This window comes from Saccopteryx leptura, chromosome X (genome assembly GCF_036850995.1).
Source record: "Saccopteryx leptura isolate mSacLep1 chromosome X, mSacLep1_pri_phased_curated, whole genome shotgun sequence".
NCBI classification, from domain to species: Eukaryota; Metazoa; Chordata; class Mammalia; order Chiroptera; family Emballonuridae; genus Saccopteryx; species Saccopteryx leptura.
In genome coordinates, this window is record NC_089516.1 from 35,289,738 (window position 1) to 35,305,275 (window position 15,538).

At 56.5% G+C, this 15,538-nt stretch overlaps 2 protein-coding genes across 2 annotated transcripts; both read left to right on the top strand.

Moving 5' to 3' along the window:
- The first annotated feature begins 145 nt into the window (after positions 1-145).
- On the top strand, positions 146-6,372 carry GDI1 (GDP dissociation inhibitor 1). The gene is made up of 11 exons (XM_066356863.1): positions 146-431; positions 1,617-1,724; positions 1,868-1,967; positions 2,111-2,245; positions 2,690-2,888; positions 3,161-3,292; positions 3,978-4,077; positions 4,515-4,686; positions 4,982-5,126; positions 5,240-5,294; positions 5,384-6,372. The coding sequence occupies exons 1-11, from the start codon at positions 387-389 to the stop codon at positions 5,534-5,536; spliced, it is 1,344 nt and encodes a 447-aa protein (XP_066212960.1). The 5' UTR covers positions 146-386; the 3' UTR covers positions 5,537-6,372.
- Positions 6,373-7,078: 706 nt separating this feature from the next.
- FAM50A (family with sequence similarity 50 member A) lies at positions 7,079-15,227 on the top strand. The gene is made up of 13 exons (XM_066357094.1): positions 7,079-7,319; positions 8,468-8,552; positions 8,655-8,754; positions 9,018-9,163; positions 12,992-13,068; positions 13,191-13,257; positions 13,391-13,452; positions 13,738-13,814; positions 14,191-14,245; positions 14,460-14,508; positions 14,591-14,661; positions 14,756-14,866; positions 15,040-15,227. Exons 1-13 carry the CDS (start codon positions 7,209-7,211, stop codon positions 15,046-15,048), a joined length of 1,020 nt encoding a protein of 339 aa, XP_066213191.1. The 5' UTR covers positions 7,079-7,208; the 3' UTR covers positions 15,049-15,227.
- Positions 15,228-15,538: the final 311 nt, after the last annotated feature.

The following is a 15,538-nucleotide window of genomic DNA, read 5'->3' on the forward strand; positions in this document are numbered from 1 at the left end:
TCCCTTCGGGGCCCCCCTAGGTTGCAGCAGGGGCATGCGCCTGGTCCGAAGGGCGGGGCGGGCGCGGCAGCTCCCGCGCACGGATCCCTTTCGCAGCACCGGCCACCAGCCTGCCCCGCCCTCCCCGCCCCGCCCCGCCCGCTCCCCTCGGCTCTCTGCGAGCGGGACCGCGCTGGTGCTGAGGCCGGGGCCCTGGCAGCCCTCCCGGGAGGCGAGCTGGGAAGGCGGTGGTTCCGGCCGTGCGCAGCGGGGAGGGGACGGGACTCTTTGACGCGGCGGAGGGGTCGGGCGGCGACCGATGCGCCGCCATCTTTGGTCCAGTGCGGCGACGGCGGCTGTGGTGAAGGAAGAGGAGGAGCCGACGGCGCTGGCACCGAGGCCTGACCATGGATGAGGAATACGATGTGATCGTGCTGGGCACCGGCCTCACCGTAAGTGCGGCCTCGGGCGCCCGGAATCCGCATCGCCCCCTCCTTCCCACAGTGCTGCCGCCCCCGGCCCCATCCTGTCACTGCCAGCCGCGGTGCTGCCGGCCCTGGCGCTCGGGCATCCAGGAAAAGCAGCCCCTTGCTCACCCCCTCACGATGTCGCCTCTACCCACCGCCGTGGCCCCCTCTCCAAGAGAGGGCCCCCTATTTTTCCGCCTGCCAGACTGCCCAGGCCCCGACCGCCGGCCCCTTCCGTCCTCCGCAGCCCAGCCTGCAGCCCCACTCGGCCCAATATCCCCCAGTGCCCCTATACCGCTCTCACCATCGCCTGTACCCCCGGCCCGCCCAGCATCCCCTCTCATCTTTTGCTAATCCTGATGAAGATGGAATACAAGAACCTCGGGTCAGGGACCCTCGCCGGGGTGGACCCTCATCCTGCTGCCTCGGCTTTTTATGGGGCCCGGGGACGCAGGGAATGTTCCAGAAGGAGCAGCCGTGGGGGCAGTAACCACATTCCCGCTACCCCGCCCTGGTTTCCCTTGGAGACCGCGGGCTGGCTAGTGTCTGCAGCCTTTGTCCTTGGGTTAGTGATAGTGAATGGTAACTGTCTTCCCCGCTGCCCTCGGACCCGTTGGACAGCTCCTCTGACTCTTCTCCCTCAGCCGTGGCGCAGAAGCCCCTCCCTGGGCGGGGAGACTCGGGTCAGGGACAGTTTGGAGGACCCCGCAGCTCAGGGTGGGGCCTGTGGTTCCTGGACCATGATAAGCCTTTCTTCATTTCCTCGGGCCCTTCACTGTCCAGCTGGGTCTCCTCCGTGGCTCATTGTGTCTTATGTCTTTACATGTGGCTCTACGTAGATAGATGATGTTTTCTGGCATAGTGGTAGTTGCTGTATAGACAGACTGTGTGTCTGCTGGATACTCTCCGATGTTTCCATTATTTCTTTTCTTTATTTCTTTGCTTCGCAAGGTTATAAAGGACACTGTGTCAGATGAAGCCATTGTCCCCCAATTTTACGTGAGGTAGCCAGCGGGGGCAGGGGGGGATGAAAGGAGCTGTCCACTGGCGCAGAGTCCTTCCAGCTTTGCTCTCCTCTCTGCTTTGGGGTGGGGAACAGAGAGTTCTAGTAAGGGCCGCTAGTGGGAATGTGGCCAGGTGGGAGTGCAGCAGATGTTACCCCTTCCCCAGGAATGCATCCTGTCTGGGATCATGTCCGTGAACGGGAAGAAGGTGCTGCACATGGACCGGAACCCCTACTATGGGGGTGAGAGCTCCTCCATCACACCCCTGGAGGAGGTGAGGCCACCTGAGCCCAGGTCCATCCTTGGTAAACTCTTGCTTAGGGTGCTGAAGCAGCTCCTTGGGTTCTTTGGGCAGGGGGGCAGGGGAGGGAGGGGTGGGCTTACAGGTACCTCTCTCTCTCTCCTTCCTGCTTGTAGCTGTATAAGCGTTTTCAGTTGCTGGAGGGGCCACCTGAGTCGATGGGCCGGGGCCGAGACTGGAATGTTGACCTGATCCCCAAATTCCTCATGGCCAATGGTGAGGGAGACGAAGGAGGTCTTGTAGGGGATGATTGGGACAACCAGAGAAGGGTCGGGCTCCATAACAGAGGCAGAGAGAGCAGCTAGAGCTTCTGGAGGGAGCAATGCTAATACTGTTGCCATTCGCTCACCACCGTGCAGGGCAGCTGGTAAAGATGCTCCTGTATACAGAGGTGACTCGCTACTTGGACTTCAAGGTGGTGGAGGGCAGCTTTGTCTACAAGGGGGGCAAGATCTACAAAGTGCCATCAACCGAGACTGAAGCCTTGGCTTCTAGTGAGTGCGGGTCCCCTGAGCCAGCGAATCACAGGGATGGGGGCAGCTATTCAGAGGAGGGTGCCCCTTGCCCAGGGTCACATTCTCCACGCAGGACCAGAAGCCCTTGCTCTGCCTTTCTTCTACCACCCTGGACTGTGCCTTACACTGGTTGCCTGGAGGGAAGTCCACGTGCAGAGGGGATGTGGAAGGGGGACTCCTTGAAAGACTTCAGCCTTTGACGGGCTCCACCTGACCAAAACATACCCCAGTGTCAGAGCTGGGGGGGGTGTCGGTGCCTTAGATGGGAAACTGAGGCTGAGAAGGGCAGAGAGATTAAGGTCACGTGGTGGTTAGCAAGAGAACTCAGATGGGAGCTAGGGAACCTGCTTTCTTGGCCTGCCTTATGGGAAGGAGAGGTTCACGTTCTGTGGTGCAAAAGCTTTCCTCACATCGCCTCTGCAGATCTGATGGGCATGTTTGAGAAACGGCGCTTCCGCAAGTTCCTAGTGTTTGTGGCAAACTTTGATGAGAATGACCCCAAGACCTTTGAGGGCGTCGATCCCCAGAGCACCAGCATGCGTGAAGTCTACCGGAAGTTTGACCTGGGCCAGGACGTCATTGACTTCACTGGCCACGCCCTGGCACTCTACCGCACTGATGAGTGAGGGGAAGCTGGCATGCACACCTCACACTGCACCTCACCTGGCCTGCACCCTTCCCTCCCTACTTCTGACTGCTGCTCTTTCAGCCCACCGTGCACATCTCTTGTACTTAGCCACACGCTCACCTGTCACTGTTTCCATTCCTTACCTATATTTAACCCATAGGCTTCCCCAGGCCATAGAGGGTGAGGGAATGCTGGCCTGGTGCCTGGGTGGGGGTGAGCTGGGGGTTCTGCTGTTGAAGCCTCTTCTCCTGACACTGTCCCCCCAGCTACTTGGACCAACCCTGTCTTGAGACCATCAACCGCATCAAGTTGTACAGCGAGTCCCTGGCCCGGTATGGCAAGAGCCCGTATTTATACCCACTCTATGGCCTTGGTGAGCTGCCTCAGGGCTTTGCAAGGTGAGTTCGTGGCTTCTTTCATTTGGCAGTACTGAGTAGGACCAAGGCTAAGAATGAGAATGGCCCCCTTGAGCATTTTCATAGCATTTTATACTTTGCCATTGTGGTCTTCATTTACTTTGCTTCTTCCTTGAGTAACGGGGGTGCTGCAGTAGTGTGTTGAAGTGCAGAGTTGAAGAATAAGGCCGCCCTGGCCAGATGTCTCAGTTGGTTAGAGCTTCGTCCCAAAGCACAGAGGTTGTCAGTTCAGTCCCTGGTCAGGGCACACACAGGAACAGATCAATGTTGTTGTCTCACTTTCTCTCTCCTCCTTTCTCTTTCTCTAAAATCAACTTTAAAAAAAAGAGTCAGGTCACCATAGATGGGGCTTGCTCAGCTCCTCACCTGAGCCAGGCACTGCTAGGATCGGGCCAGGGTCCTTGGAACCCTGAGTCAGGACTTCTCCAGAGCCCTTCATTTTTGTTCCCCAGACCATTCTCGTGCGAAGCTGTGCCCTCTGGCCACCCTTATACTAGTCCTTTGCCAGATATTCTGGGTGACAAATCTGGGACAAACTATTGGGTCTCCTGAGCTCTGCCTGCCTGGGGCACCCTTCTCTGTACCCCAGTGCTGTTAGGGGAAGGGTACAGTGGGACTAACCGTTTCTCCTGGGTGGGGTACTTCACCATCACTCTCTCCACCACAGATTGAGTGCCATCTATGGGGGGACATATATGCTGAACAAGCCTGTGGATGAGATCATCATGGAGAATGGCAAGGTGGTGGGTGTGAAGTCTGAGGGAGAGGTAAGCCTTCCCCACAGTGCAGTCATGATGGTTTGCGTGGAGTTTGTTCTCCTTAGAGGCTCTTTTCCCAGTGTCCCTGGCTCTGCTGGGTTTGCTACTACTCAGCTCTAAGGGCCTCGGGCTGGGAACTGGGGCTCTGAAGAAGTCTACTTAGCCATTCCTGTTGGCCAGAGGTGTCTCTCAAAGTCCATGTGCTGTGTCAGTGATCAAGGGAGTGTGCCTGATGACAGTGTCTCCGCAAAGGGGTTACCTAACCCTGTGCATTGGGGCATACCTCCCTGAGATGCAGGACGAAGCTGTATGTTACAAGAGGGGTAGTGGTGGCAGCTCAGAGGAGTACCCCTGCTTGCCAGAGCTGCCAGCCCTAGCTGTGGGCCTATCTTCATGACTATGTAGCGGAGTGTTAGATAGGGGCAAGGCCTTTTGGTACTTCACAGGTGGCCCGATGCAAGCAGCTGATCTGTGATCCCAGCTACATTCCAGACCGTGTGCGGAAGGCTGGCCAGGTTATCCGCATAATCTGTATCCTTAGCCACCCCATCAAGAATACCAACGATGCCAACTCCTGCCAAATCATCATTCCCCAGAACCAGGTCAACAGAAAGTCAGGTGGGCCAAGCTCCATGTGACTTCCTTTAGACTGTTGTCTTTTGGGTAACTTTGCCTCTCCTGATAAGCTTTGGGGCTCTCTGCCTGATCCCCCATGGGAGAATAGGGACCCGCATCACAGTCCCCATGACTTGAGGATCTAGGGGTTGGGTGACTTGGACACTTTCCCGTCATGAGGGTGGTAGCTTGGATGCTGCCTGCTGTGTGAAGCTGGGAGGGGCAGGCAGGTTCAAATTGAGCCCACTCCTGGGGTCCCTTTATGTGCCCACATTAATGGAGCGCTTCCTGCGGGCAGACATCTACGTGTGCATGATCTCCTACGCACACAATGTGGCTGCTCAGGGCAAGTACATCGCCATTGCCAGCACCACGGTGGAGACCGCAGAGCCTGAAAAAGAGGTCGAGCCGGCCCTGGAGCTACTGGAGCCCATTGACCAGAAGTGAGGGGCTTGGGGGAGAAAGGGAGTCAAGGAGCTGGGGGACTGGGGGTTGAGGACCAGGGAGGGCAAGGCTGATTGTGAGGCCTGACCCCTTGCCTCCATTTGCCCCTCAGGTTTGTGGCCATCAGTGACTTGTATGAGCCCATCGATGATGGTTCTGAGAGCCAGGTAAACAGCCTGTCCCGGCCCCGGCTCCTGACTACCTGCTCAGGGCCTCAGCCCAACTCACCATGGGCCCCGGCTCTGGCTGTTTTCAGGTGTTCTGTTCCTGCTCCTATGATGCCACCACACACTTTGAGACAACCTGCAATGACATCAAAGACATCTACAAGCGCATGGCAGGCTCCGCTTTTGACTTTGAGAACATGAAGCGCAAACAGAATGATGTCTTTGGAGAAGCTGACCAGTGATTGCTGACCAGCCCTGGATGCCCTCTCCCCTGTTCTCTAGGGCTAGGGAGAGGGGTGTGGCTGGGCACCCCTGTTTCCAGCATCCTCTGCTTCTACCACCACATTCCTGTCACCCACCTCATTGATTCACTGACCAAATCCTTAATCTTAGTGATGGTTTGGGAGGCGGTGGGGGGTGGTTAGTTGGATAGCATCCTCTTTCTTGGCCCTTCCTTATCCTGGGAAAAGAGGGTTCCTCCCCTGTGTGATTCTTCCCCCTATCCCTAATTCTTCTGCTCTGTTTGGGAAGACTGTGGAGGAAAAGCTGACTTCTGCCCCCACCGCTCTTACTCCCACTGTTGTGGCCTTTGGAGATGCCCCCTGCCTCCCCCACCTACTCGTGCGTTGAGAGAAGGGACCCTCCCAGCATCAAGTTTCATCCTTTATCCCTCCTGCCCCTCTTAATTTATTCTAATTTATTAACTTCTCCCCGCCCAGTCTGAGCAGGAGTGCTGGCCCCTCCCTTGCAGTCTTCTGGTGAGGCTGGGGCTGTGGAGCAGCTCCCCTGGCCACCTGGGCAGCCTGGGAGGGGGAAGGGCTTGGGTGTGGCCTCATTGGAGGTTTGTCTTGCAGTTTTTGTTTCTTTGTGTTTGTGTCCTTTGAAACTGGCTGAGAGAAATGTGAGCAAAGCAGAAGGAGGTGGGAAAATGGATCCAGACCCCCAGTGTGCCCTCCCCCATGCCTTTCCCTTAGTGGTGGGAAACCCTTATCTTGCAAAGTGAATGTGTGCCCTTCCCCAACCTCTAGTGTATTCCACAGAAAACAAAACCTCCCAATAAAACTGTGTGGAAACCTGAGCCCAGATCTTAAGCTTTATTAACCAAAAGCTGGGCATCGTGTGGGGCCTCGGCTTCCTAGGATGTCATGCTGTCCCTATGAGTTTGGGACTCTGGCTTAGCTGGGCTCCTGATGGCTATAAAAAAGTCACTTTCTTTATGAGGGAATTAAAGGGCCGAAAGGGCCTGTACAGAAGCAACAGGTTATATCACCCTGCCCAAGGCCACCCAGCAAGTTAGTGCTGGCACCAAGACTGCAACCCTTGAGGGTCAATGTGAAAAACTGGGAGAGGGGTCTGGCCTGGGGGTTGAAGAGGAGGGAGCAGAGTCCTTGCCTCCAGGTTAAGGAAGAGGAAGCAGAGGGCACCCACGCCCAGCCTCATGGGAAACGGGGGACTGGGGCCCAGTCTTGGGTAAAGGTCAAACTGGTGGAAGCAGGGGAAATAGGCTGTCTCAGGCAGGGCAGCAACAAGGTGGAGTCTGGCTTTGGGTCGGGTCAACATCAGGGAAATGGAGGGCTCAGGGGCTCAGCCTTGGGATCAACAGGAAGATGTAGGACTAAGGTACCCAGCCTACGGCCTGGGAAAGGGTAGGAGGGGTGTGATCGGCAGCAGGAAGCGGAGGGTACTGGAGGCCGGCCTCCGGTGGTTCGCAGGGCGGGGCGGGCGGCGGTCACGTGCCGGGGCAGTTGGCGCGGGGCGGGGCCCCCGCGCGCTCCCTGTCGGACGTCACGGCGCGCGCGCGCGGCCGGGCGGGCGTCTGCTGACTGCACTGAGGCCGGACGTCGCGGTCACCACAGCCGCTGACCGACAGGCTGCTGTCTCTGCTGCCGCTGTTCTGCCGCTGCCACTGCCACCATGGCTCAGTACAAGGGCGCCGCGAGCGAAGCGGGCCGCGCCATGCACCTGATGAAGAAGCGGGAGAAGCAGCGCGAGCAGATGGAGCAGATGAAACAGAGGATCGCCGAGGTGCGGGCTGGGCCGGGGCGCCTCAGATCATGCGCGCTGCCCACTGCCCGGGCCTCCTGGGGCCCCGCGCGACCCCGGGAGGCGGGCGTAGAGCTTGGCTCTGAGCCGGAGCGGGGCTCTTGCTGGCTGACCTCCAGCAAGGGGCAGAAGTGAGCCGGCGACTGTCTGCTCATCTGTAAAATGGGCCCAGAAGGCTGAGCCGAACTAGCTTGTGACAAGCTCCACCTGGAGGAAGCAACAGTCAGTGGTTCCATTGTTCACATCAGAGATCCCCTTGGGTGGGAGCACAGAGCATCCTGGCTCTGGTCCCTGAGACCAGAGAGTGAGGTCTCTGCCCTGAGCCAATGGATACCAGGAGGGGTAGGCCCCACAGGCCCCAGCCAGCCCACCGGTTTCTGAGACTCTTTCCAGAGCCTTTTGCGCAGCAACAAAAGTAGGCATGAGGACCAGGGGTGCTAGTGGTTCACAAAAGGCTTCAGTGAGTGGGAGGTCGGGAAGGAAGGTGCCCTCCCTTGGGCTTTGCAAGAGACTCTTCCTTTGGAAGAGCGTGGGCTCAGGACAGGAGGGGCGAACAGACACCCACCTTAGGTCCTGTGGAAGCCGGGCTCAAGGAAGTGGCCCCATGCTGAGGCCTGCTGAGGCCTCAGTTTATTGCCCACTGTCCCAGTTCTGACTCCCTGGAGGCCACTGGCTAGGGAGACCTATGTGGGATGGAGCTAAGCTGGAGTGAGGAGGCCTCATGGGAAGCTGTTGGTGACATCCAGAGCCCAGAGGGAGCAACAACATTGCTCAGTGAGGGACTAGGCCCTTGACTACTATTGACTCTCCTGTCACCTCGTCCTTGTCTTGGGTTACAAGCCAAGAGCTTTAGCTGAAAAGCTGGATATGAAAAACTCCAAAGGCAGGTAGAGACTGTGGCTCCAGGCTAAGGGAGCTCTGGTCCCCAGCGGGAGGCAGCTCAAAGGTCACAAGGAAACAACCTCATTCAGTGCCCCAGCACTGAAAGAGCCCCTCACAGCCCTGTGGGACTTTCTACCAACCTAGGAAAGGGGACGCGTCTTTCCGAAGGTCATGTAGACCAGGAGCAGATCTGGGACTAGAACGCAGGCCCAGGTCCCCACTTCCACCCTACTCTTCCTCTCCTACAGGAGAACATAATGAAATCCAACATTGACAAGAAGTTTTCTGCACACTATGATGCTGTGGAGGCGGAGCTCAAGTCCAGCACCGTAGGTAAGCAAAGCCACACATGTCACCCTCTCTTGAATCCAGAGGCCTGTTGCTTTGCTGACTCTGGGTGACCAATCCTTACCCCCATGTTTCCTGGCCTCACAGGACTTGTAACCCTGAATGACATGAAGGCCAAGCAGGAGGCATTGGTGAAGGAACGGGAGAAGCAGCTGGCCAAGAAGGAGCAGTCGAAGGAGCTTCAGCTGTGTGTCCTCTCCTCCCTACCTGTGATCCCCTTCTGAGATGTAGCTAGTGCTTGGGGTTGAGTCAAGCTGTTTCTGTATCTTGAATGGGGGACCCTTGTGCCATAATAAAAACCCTTCCCATGAGCTCAAAGTAACCCAGGACAGTAGGACTTCTCAGGGTCTGCACCACGTGGGCGCCACAGTGAGCACGTAGGGGGCTCTGGGTCAAAGAAGGGTCTTGGAGTGAGGATGTGGTGCATGACGGCTATCCATGCCTTGGCAGGAAGCTGGAGAAGCTGAGAGAGAAGGAGCGCAAGAAGGAGGCCAAGCGGAAGATCTCCAGCCTGTCCTTCACCCTGGAGGAAGAAGAGGAGGTGGGCGAGGAGGAGGAGGAAGAGGCCATGTATGAGGAGGAGTTGGAAAGGGAAGGTGAGGGCAGTCTTGGGGCACGAGGGAGGGGCCTTGCCTGCAGTGCTCTGTCCTGGGTTTCTGGTTCTAGAGTGAAGAAGCATATCCACCACCCAGCCTTGATTGCACGCAGCGTTTGTGATTCCCAACCTCACATGTCAGGGCAGGAGAGAAAGAGCCCAGTCTGCACTGTAGATAAAACTGAGTTGGGGCTGGGGCTCGCTTTCAGTGGCGGAGTGAGTCAGAGCCATTGTGCGGCCCCTGTACAGGGGCATAGGGTCTTCAGTGCAAGAGGCTGTCAGAGCAAGGTGTTGTAGGTACCACGAAGGATGGACCCAGGAGGAGAGAGGGTGGTCTAGATCAGAACTTTCCATGATGGCAGAAATATATGTGTCTATGCTGCCGGGTGGCCACTGAGCATGTGGTTCATGTGACTGGGGCACCAGATCAATCATTAAATTTTGTTTGATGAATTTCAGTGTAGAAATCACCCTGGTCATATAGCTCAGTTGGTTGGAGCATTGTCCCAAAGCACAAAGGTTGCTGATTCGATGTCCAACCAGGGCACATACAGGAGCAGATCGATGTTCCTCTCTCTCTCCCTCCCCCCCCCAAATAAATACAATAAACATTTTTTTTAAATTTCAGTGTAGCCTGACCAGGCGGTGGTGCAGTGGATAAAGCGTCGGACTGGGATGTAGAGGACCCAGGTTTGAAACCCCAAGGTCACCGGCTTGAATGTGGGCTCATCTGGTTTGAGCTGAGCTCACTAGCTTGAGCCCAAGGTCGCTGGCTTGAGCAAGGGGTTACTTGGTCTGCTGTAGCCCCACGGTCAAGGCACATATGAGAAAGCAATCAATGAACAACTAAGGTGCTGCAACGAAGAATTGATGCTTCTCATCTCTCTCCCGTCCTGTCTGTCTGCCCCTACCTCTTCCTCTCTCTGTCTCTGTCTCTGTCATACACAAAAAATTTCAGTATAAATTGACACAGCCACAGAAATTCAGTGGCTACAATTGGGCAGTGCAGGTCTCACCTGAGGGAACAAGGAGTTATAGGGACAACTTGGGAAGGGTGGGGAGTAAGGATGAAGCCGGCATGGGGCCCTATATGCCTTGCTCCTGCTCCAGGCTAGGCTGGGGCCAGGGCAGAGGGACAAAAGCAGGGCACTGTCCCTCTCACGGGAATCAGTGGGTCAGCATGCAACCTGCCAGGGCTCAGGGCCAGCCCAGGACCAACCCAGGGCTCAGGGAAAGTGTCCCATTGGGAATAGTTGAGTTGAGCCAATGAGGGGAATTTTATTAGCGGCCAGAGAAATGGGGGAAGGGAATGTGTAGAGTCGAGAAATGAGTGAGCCCAGAAGTGGAGCAGCAAGAGGGATACATTTGAGGGCTTGGGAGGGTAATGGCAGGTTTGGCCTGGTTTAGAAAATATGATGGCCAAGGAGTGGTGCAAGATGGCACTACTCAATGTGGTGACAGGCTGGGTATGGCAGGGTTTTTTGGGGGGAGGAGCATGGGTTTGTTGTTCCACTTAGTTGTGCATTCATCGTTTGCTTCTTGTATGTACCCTGACCGAGGATCGAACCCTCAACCTTGGTGCATCAGAACAATGCTCTAATCAACTGAGTACCCAGCCAGGGTGGATGTGACATCTTTAATGGAAGTGGCTGATGTGGACAGGAGTAAGCTTGTGGGCCTCCTGGCATTGCAGATGTTCCAGGAGCCACAGGAAAGCATATGAAAAGAAACAAGTGAAGTTAATTTTAGTATTAGTTGGTAATAGTAAGTACTTAGTGATATTTGGTATCTAATATATTACCATCAGCACATCATCTATGTGGTAGGGGTTACTGTTTTAGCCAGCAGTCTGGGGGAAGGCTGTCAACCTCTGTGTGTTACTGAGGTCTCATTGGGAATTCCCTCCCAGAAGTTTCGTTGCGGGGATCCAGTGATGAGCTATCAGTATGGGATTTGTTAAAAACTCTGGGGGATTCTAATGTACAGCCGGCTCTGGGAACCCTGGCTTGGAGCATCTGGCCGGGATGCAGCTTTGTCTACAGGCCTGTGGTTCTCAAGGGTGCTCCAGGACCCCTGGGGGTCTCTGAAAACTTTTTGAGGGGTCTGCAACGTCAAAAACATTTTTATAATTATGCAACGATATTCATGGCCTTTTGCACTGTGGTTCTTTCATGAGTGTGCAGTGGAGTTTTCCAGAAGCAATGCGATGTGATGACATTATTCCTCTGACAGGTGACAGTGCTTGCTCTTCTGTTCTAGAGTCTTCAGTGTTGCTCAGGCTCAGTTTCTAATCCGGTAAATATCGATGGCTGCACACCCCATAGATGAGCTCTCTGGGGTCCTCGGTAACTGTGTTCAGGAGTGCTGAGACCAGCAAGTTGAAGAACCACTATTCTAGGCCCTGGCCGGTTGGCTCAGTGGTAGAGCGTCGGCCTGGCGTGCAGGAGTCCCGGGTTCGATTCCCGGCCAGGGCACACAGGAGAAGCGCCCATCTGCTTCTCCACCCCTCCCCCTCTCCTTCCTCTCTGTCTCTCTCTTCCCCTCCTGCAGCCAAGGCTCCATTGGAGCAAAGTTGGCCCGGGTGCTGAGGATGGCTTTATGGCCTCTGCCTCAGGCACTAGAATGGCTCTGGTTGCAACAGAGCAACACCCCAGATGGGCAGAGCATCGCCCCCTGGTGGGCATGCTGGGTGGATTCCGGTCGGGTGCATGCGGGAGTCTGTCTGACTCCCTCCCCGTTTCCAGCTTCGGAAAAAATACAAAAAGAAAAAAAGAAAAAAAAAGAGAGAGAACCACTATTCTAGTTCATCCATATCCTAATTGGGGAAACTGAGTCCCAGAGTCCAGGATATTGGCAAGGCTGGCCTTTCCTTCTTCCTATTGGCTCTGGTCTTAGTAGCCATGGGACTTTGGGCTTTAGTTCCCTAAATGGGAAAATGGAGTGTCATGCCCTTTTGGGGCTCTTGTGAGGATTAAACAAGACATCAGCTATGTGACTGTGGTGAGCACAGCTCCTAGCACAGAGGGGTTTTCCCTCAAGCGCTCTCCCCTTTGCAGATGCCTTACCCATCCAATGCGAAGGGGCCTTTGCTGTCTCAGACACTGGCACTGTGCCGAGGTACTCTAGGTCACAGCTAACAGGACAAGAATGCAGTGCCTGGTCATCCAGCTGCTGGCAGTAGATATCAAGGTGAAGGCTTCTTTTTTTTTTCTTGAAGCTGGAAATGGGGAGAGACAGTCAGACAGAGTCAGACAGACTCCCGCATGCGCCCGACCGGGATCCACCCGGCACGCCCACCAGGGGGCGACGCTCTGCCCACCAGGGGGCGATGCTCTGCCCCTCCGGGGCATCGCTCTGTTGCGACCAGAGCCACTCTAGCGCCTGGGGCAGAGGCCAAGGAGCCATCCCCAGCGCCCGGGCCATCTTTGCTCCAATGGAGCCTTGGCTGCGGGAGGGGAAGAGAGAGACAGAGAGGAAGGAGAGGGGGAGGGGTGGAGAAGCAGATGGGCGCTTCTCCTGTGTGCCCTGGCTGGGAATCGAACCCAGGACTTCTGCACGCCAGGCTGATGCTCTACCACTGAGCCAACCGGCCAGGGCCAAGGTGAAGGCTTCTTTGCAAGGGTGCCTTTTAGGTCTCCATAGGTACTGTGAAGAGGACCGTGCAGGCCGTTGTGGCTGGGAGCAGAGGGCAGTGTGTCCCAGCCAGCATGGTCTAGGAAGCAAAGCCTCCAAGGAGGTGGCGTTTGAGCTGAGGCCTAAGAGACAAAGGTCCAGGGTGCCATGGAAACAGGCCCATCACACAGCTGACTCCTGTTTCCTTTGGCTCCAGAGATTCCTGTGAAGAAGAGAAAATTGGGGAAGAACCCAGATGTGGACACAAGCTTTTTGCCTGACCGTGACCGTGAGGTAAAGGCAGCCTGACTCCAGCTCTGACCCTGACCTTGGCAGAGGCTTTTGCTCAGGAGTGAGGCCCTGCCTGCCCTCGGAGCAGCCTCGGACCTCCCTCTCATATCCCTTTCCTTTCCCAGGAGGAGGAGAATCGGCTCCGGGAGGAGCTGCGGCAGGAATGGGAAGCCAAGCAGGAGAAGATCAAGAGTGAGTGCTCCCCAAATGGGACCCTCTTGGCTGGCCTACGGAGCAGTGAGACCCGGGGCTGGGTGAGCCCCAGGGAGCTGCGGCAGCTGGGCACCCGTGATTCTGAAGTCGAAATGGCAATTCTGCTTTGTAGGCGAGGAGATTGAGATCACCTTCAGTTACTGGGATGGCTCTGGGCACCGGCGGACAGTCAAGGTCGGCAGTGTGGGGCGTGCACCCCACTCCCTGTGCTCCTCAGATTCAGTGAGAAGGAGCTTTAGTCCTGACTTTAGAAGCCCGCAGGCCCCTCATGGGGGTGGGCCCTGGGGGTCTTGGGGGGAACAGGGAAGAGGACCTGGCCACCTGTGACAGTAATGAGGGGTCCAGGTCCCTGGCAGGGGCCTCCAGGCCACTGTCTTCTTGAGAACCTTCCTCCAGGCTTCCATCTTACTCTGCCAACTCTTTGGTGTCCTGGGTGCTGGCTCGGGCCCACTCATGCAGATGAAAAAAGGAAACACTATGCAGCAGTTCCTGCAGAAGGCCCTTGAGATCCTGCGCAAAGACTTCAGTGAGCTCAGGTAGGGTGTGTGCACATGTGTCTCTGTGTGAGCCTGTGTGAGCCTGTGCAGCCTGCAGTCCCAGCCCTGGTACCACAACCCCCAAGTGGTAGCTGCTGCTTGCGGCACCTGTCCCTGGGTAGGAAGGTGGCGTGCTGGCACTGTGTGCCTGAGGAGAGGGTCAGGATGTTTTCCCAGCCCTCTCACCACACGCAGTTCAGATGGAAGCATTAGTTTTAGCTCGTTAGCCCAGAAGTGGAGGACAGTGGACGCTGTCCTGGGCTCACCAAACCTAGCAGCCTGCCTCAGGGCAGGTACGGTGGCCTCCCAGCCCCAGCCCTGGCCTCCTCGGCTGGCTGCTTTCTCATCCATCCACACCCTCCTGCCTTTCTCTCAGGTCAGCTGGGGTGGAACAGCTCATGTACATCAAGGAGGACCTAATCATACCCCATGTGAGTCCCCTCTCTTCCCACAGCCCTGGGCAGGGTGGCGGTGGGAGGGCTGCTGGGCGTTGGCGTGCCTGGGGGCTTTGTGGGACAGGCTCTGCTTAGGGCCTCGGTTCGGGCTGGGGGCTCAGGTAGTGCTGCCCGCATCCAGTCTGCGGGCAGGCAGGCAGGCAGGAGAGGCAGAGATGGGTCATCAGCCACGGCTTTCCTACCTTCCTAGCACCACAGCTTCTATGATTTCATCGTCACCAAGGCGCGAGGGAAGAGTGGTGAGTGTGCCCTGCCCAGCAGCTTGTCCCCAGCCTGTCAGGGCAGCAGCCTGAGGGCGGGCGGGCTGCTTCTTTCTTGCAGGGCCACTCTTTAATTTCGATGTTCACGATGACGTGCGGCTGCTCAGTGATGCCACCGTGGAGAAGGACGAGGTACGGTGGGGCCGTGGGGCCGAGGGAAGGAGGAGGGGAGCGCTCGGGCCCCCTGCTGGCAGAGCCAGAGGCCTGGCCCTTCTCCCTTCCTCAGTCGCACGCGGGCAAAGTGGTGTTAAGGAGCTGGTATGAGAAGAACAAGCACATCTTCCCTGCCAGCCGCTGGGAGCCCTACGACCCAGAGAAGAAGTGGGACAAGTACACGGTAAGGAGACCCCTCTGCGGCCCCATCGCTGGGCTGGTCAGCTGGAGTGGGAGGGAGGGAGGAGCTGGCCGGGCTGGGGGCGGGGTTGCACTGTTCTGCTAGAGGACTGCAAGCCATGGGCCACCCCGCCCCGCCACTGGTTTCCCTTCTCTGCCCCTTTGTCCTCACACCAGATCCGGTGAATGCAGAGGACGAACAAGCTCGCTCCCCTCGTTCCCTTCAGCCTCCCCATCGCCCAGGTCTCCGGGGTTCCAGACACCCGGCTACCCCCTCTGTGACGTCACTGATCACCTGCCGCCCCTGATGTTGTCACTTACTGCTTTTTTGTTTCATGATAAAGAAATGCAACATGTCAGAGTCAGAGCACTTGTAGTGTGTGTTATTTAAAAAACATTTTTTGAGATAAAATTCACATAACATAAAGTTCACCATTTGGGCTGTTTGTAAGTGTACATTGTCAGTGTTGTGCAGCCCTCTCCTCTGTCTAGTTCCAGGGTATTCCCGGCACCCCAAATGGAGACCCTGTACCTGTTAGCAGTCTCTCTCCCAGCCCCTGGTACCCTCTAGTCTACTTCCTGTCTGTGTGGATTTGCCTATTTTGCAAGTTGCACATAAATGGAATCATACAATTCTTGTGGTCTTTGTGTCTGGTGAGAAAGTGTATGTTTGGTA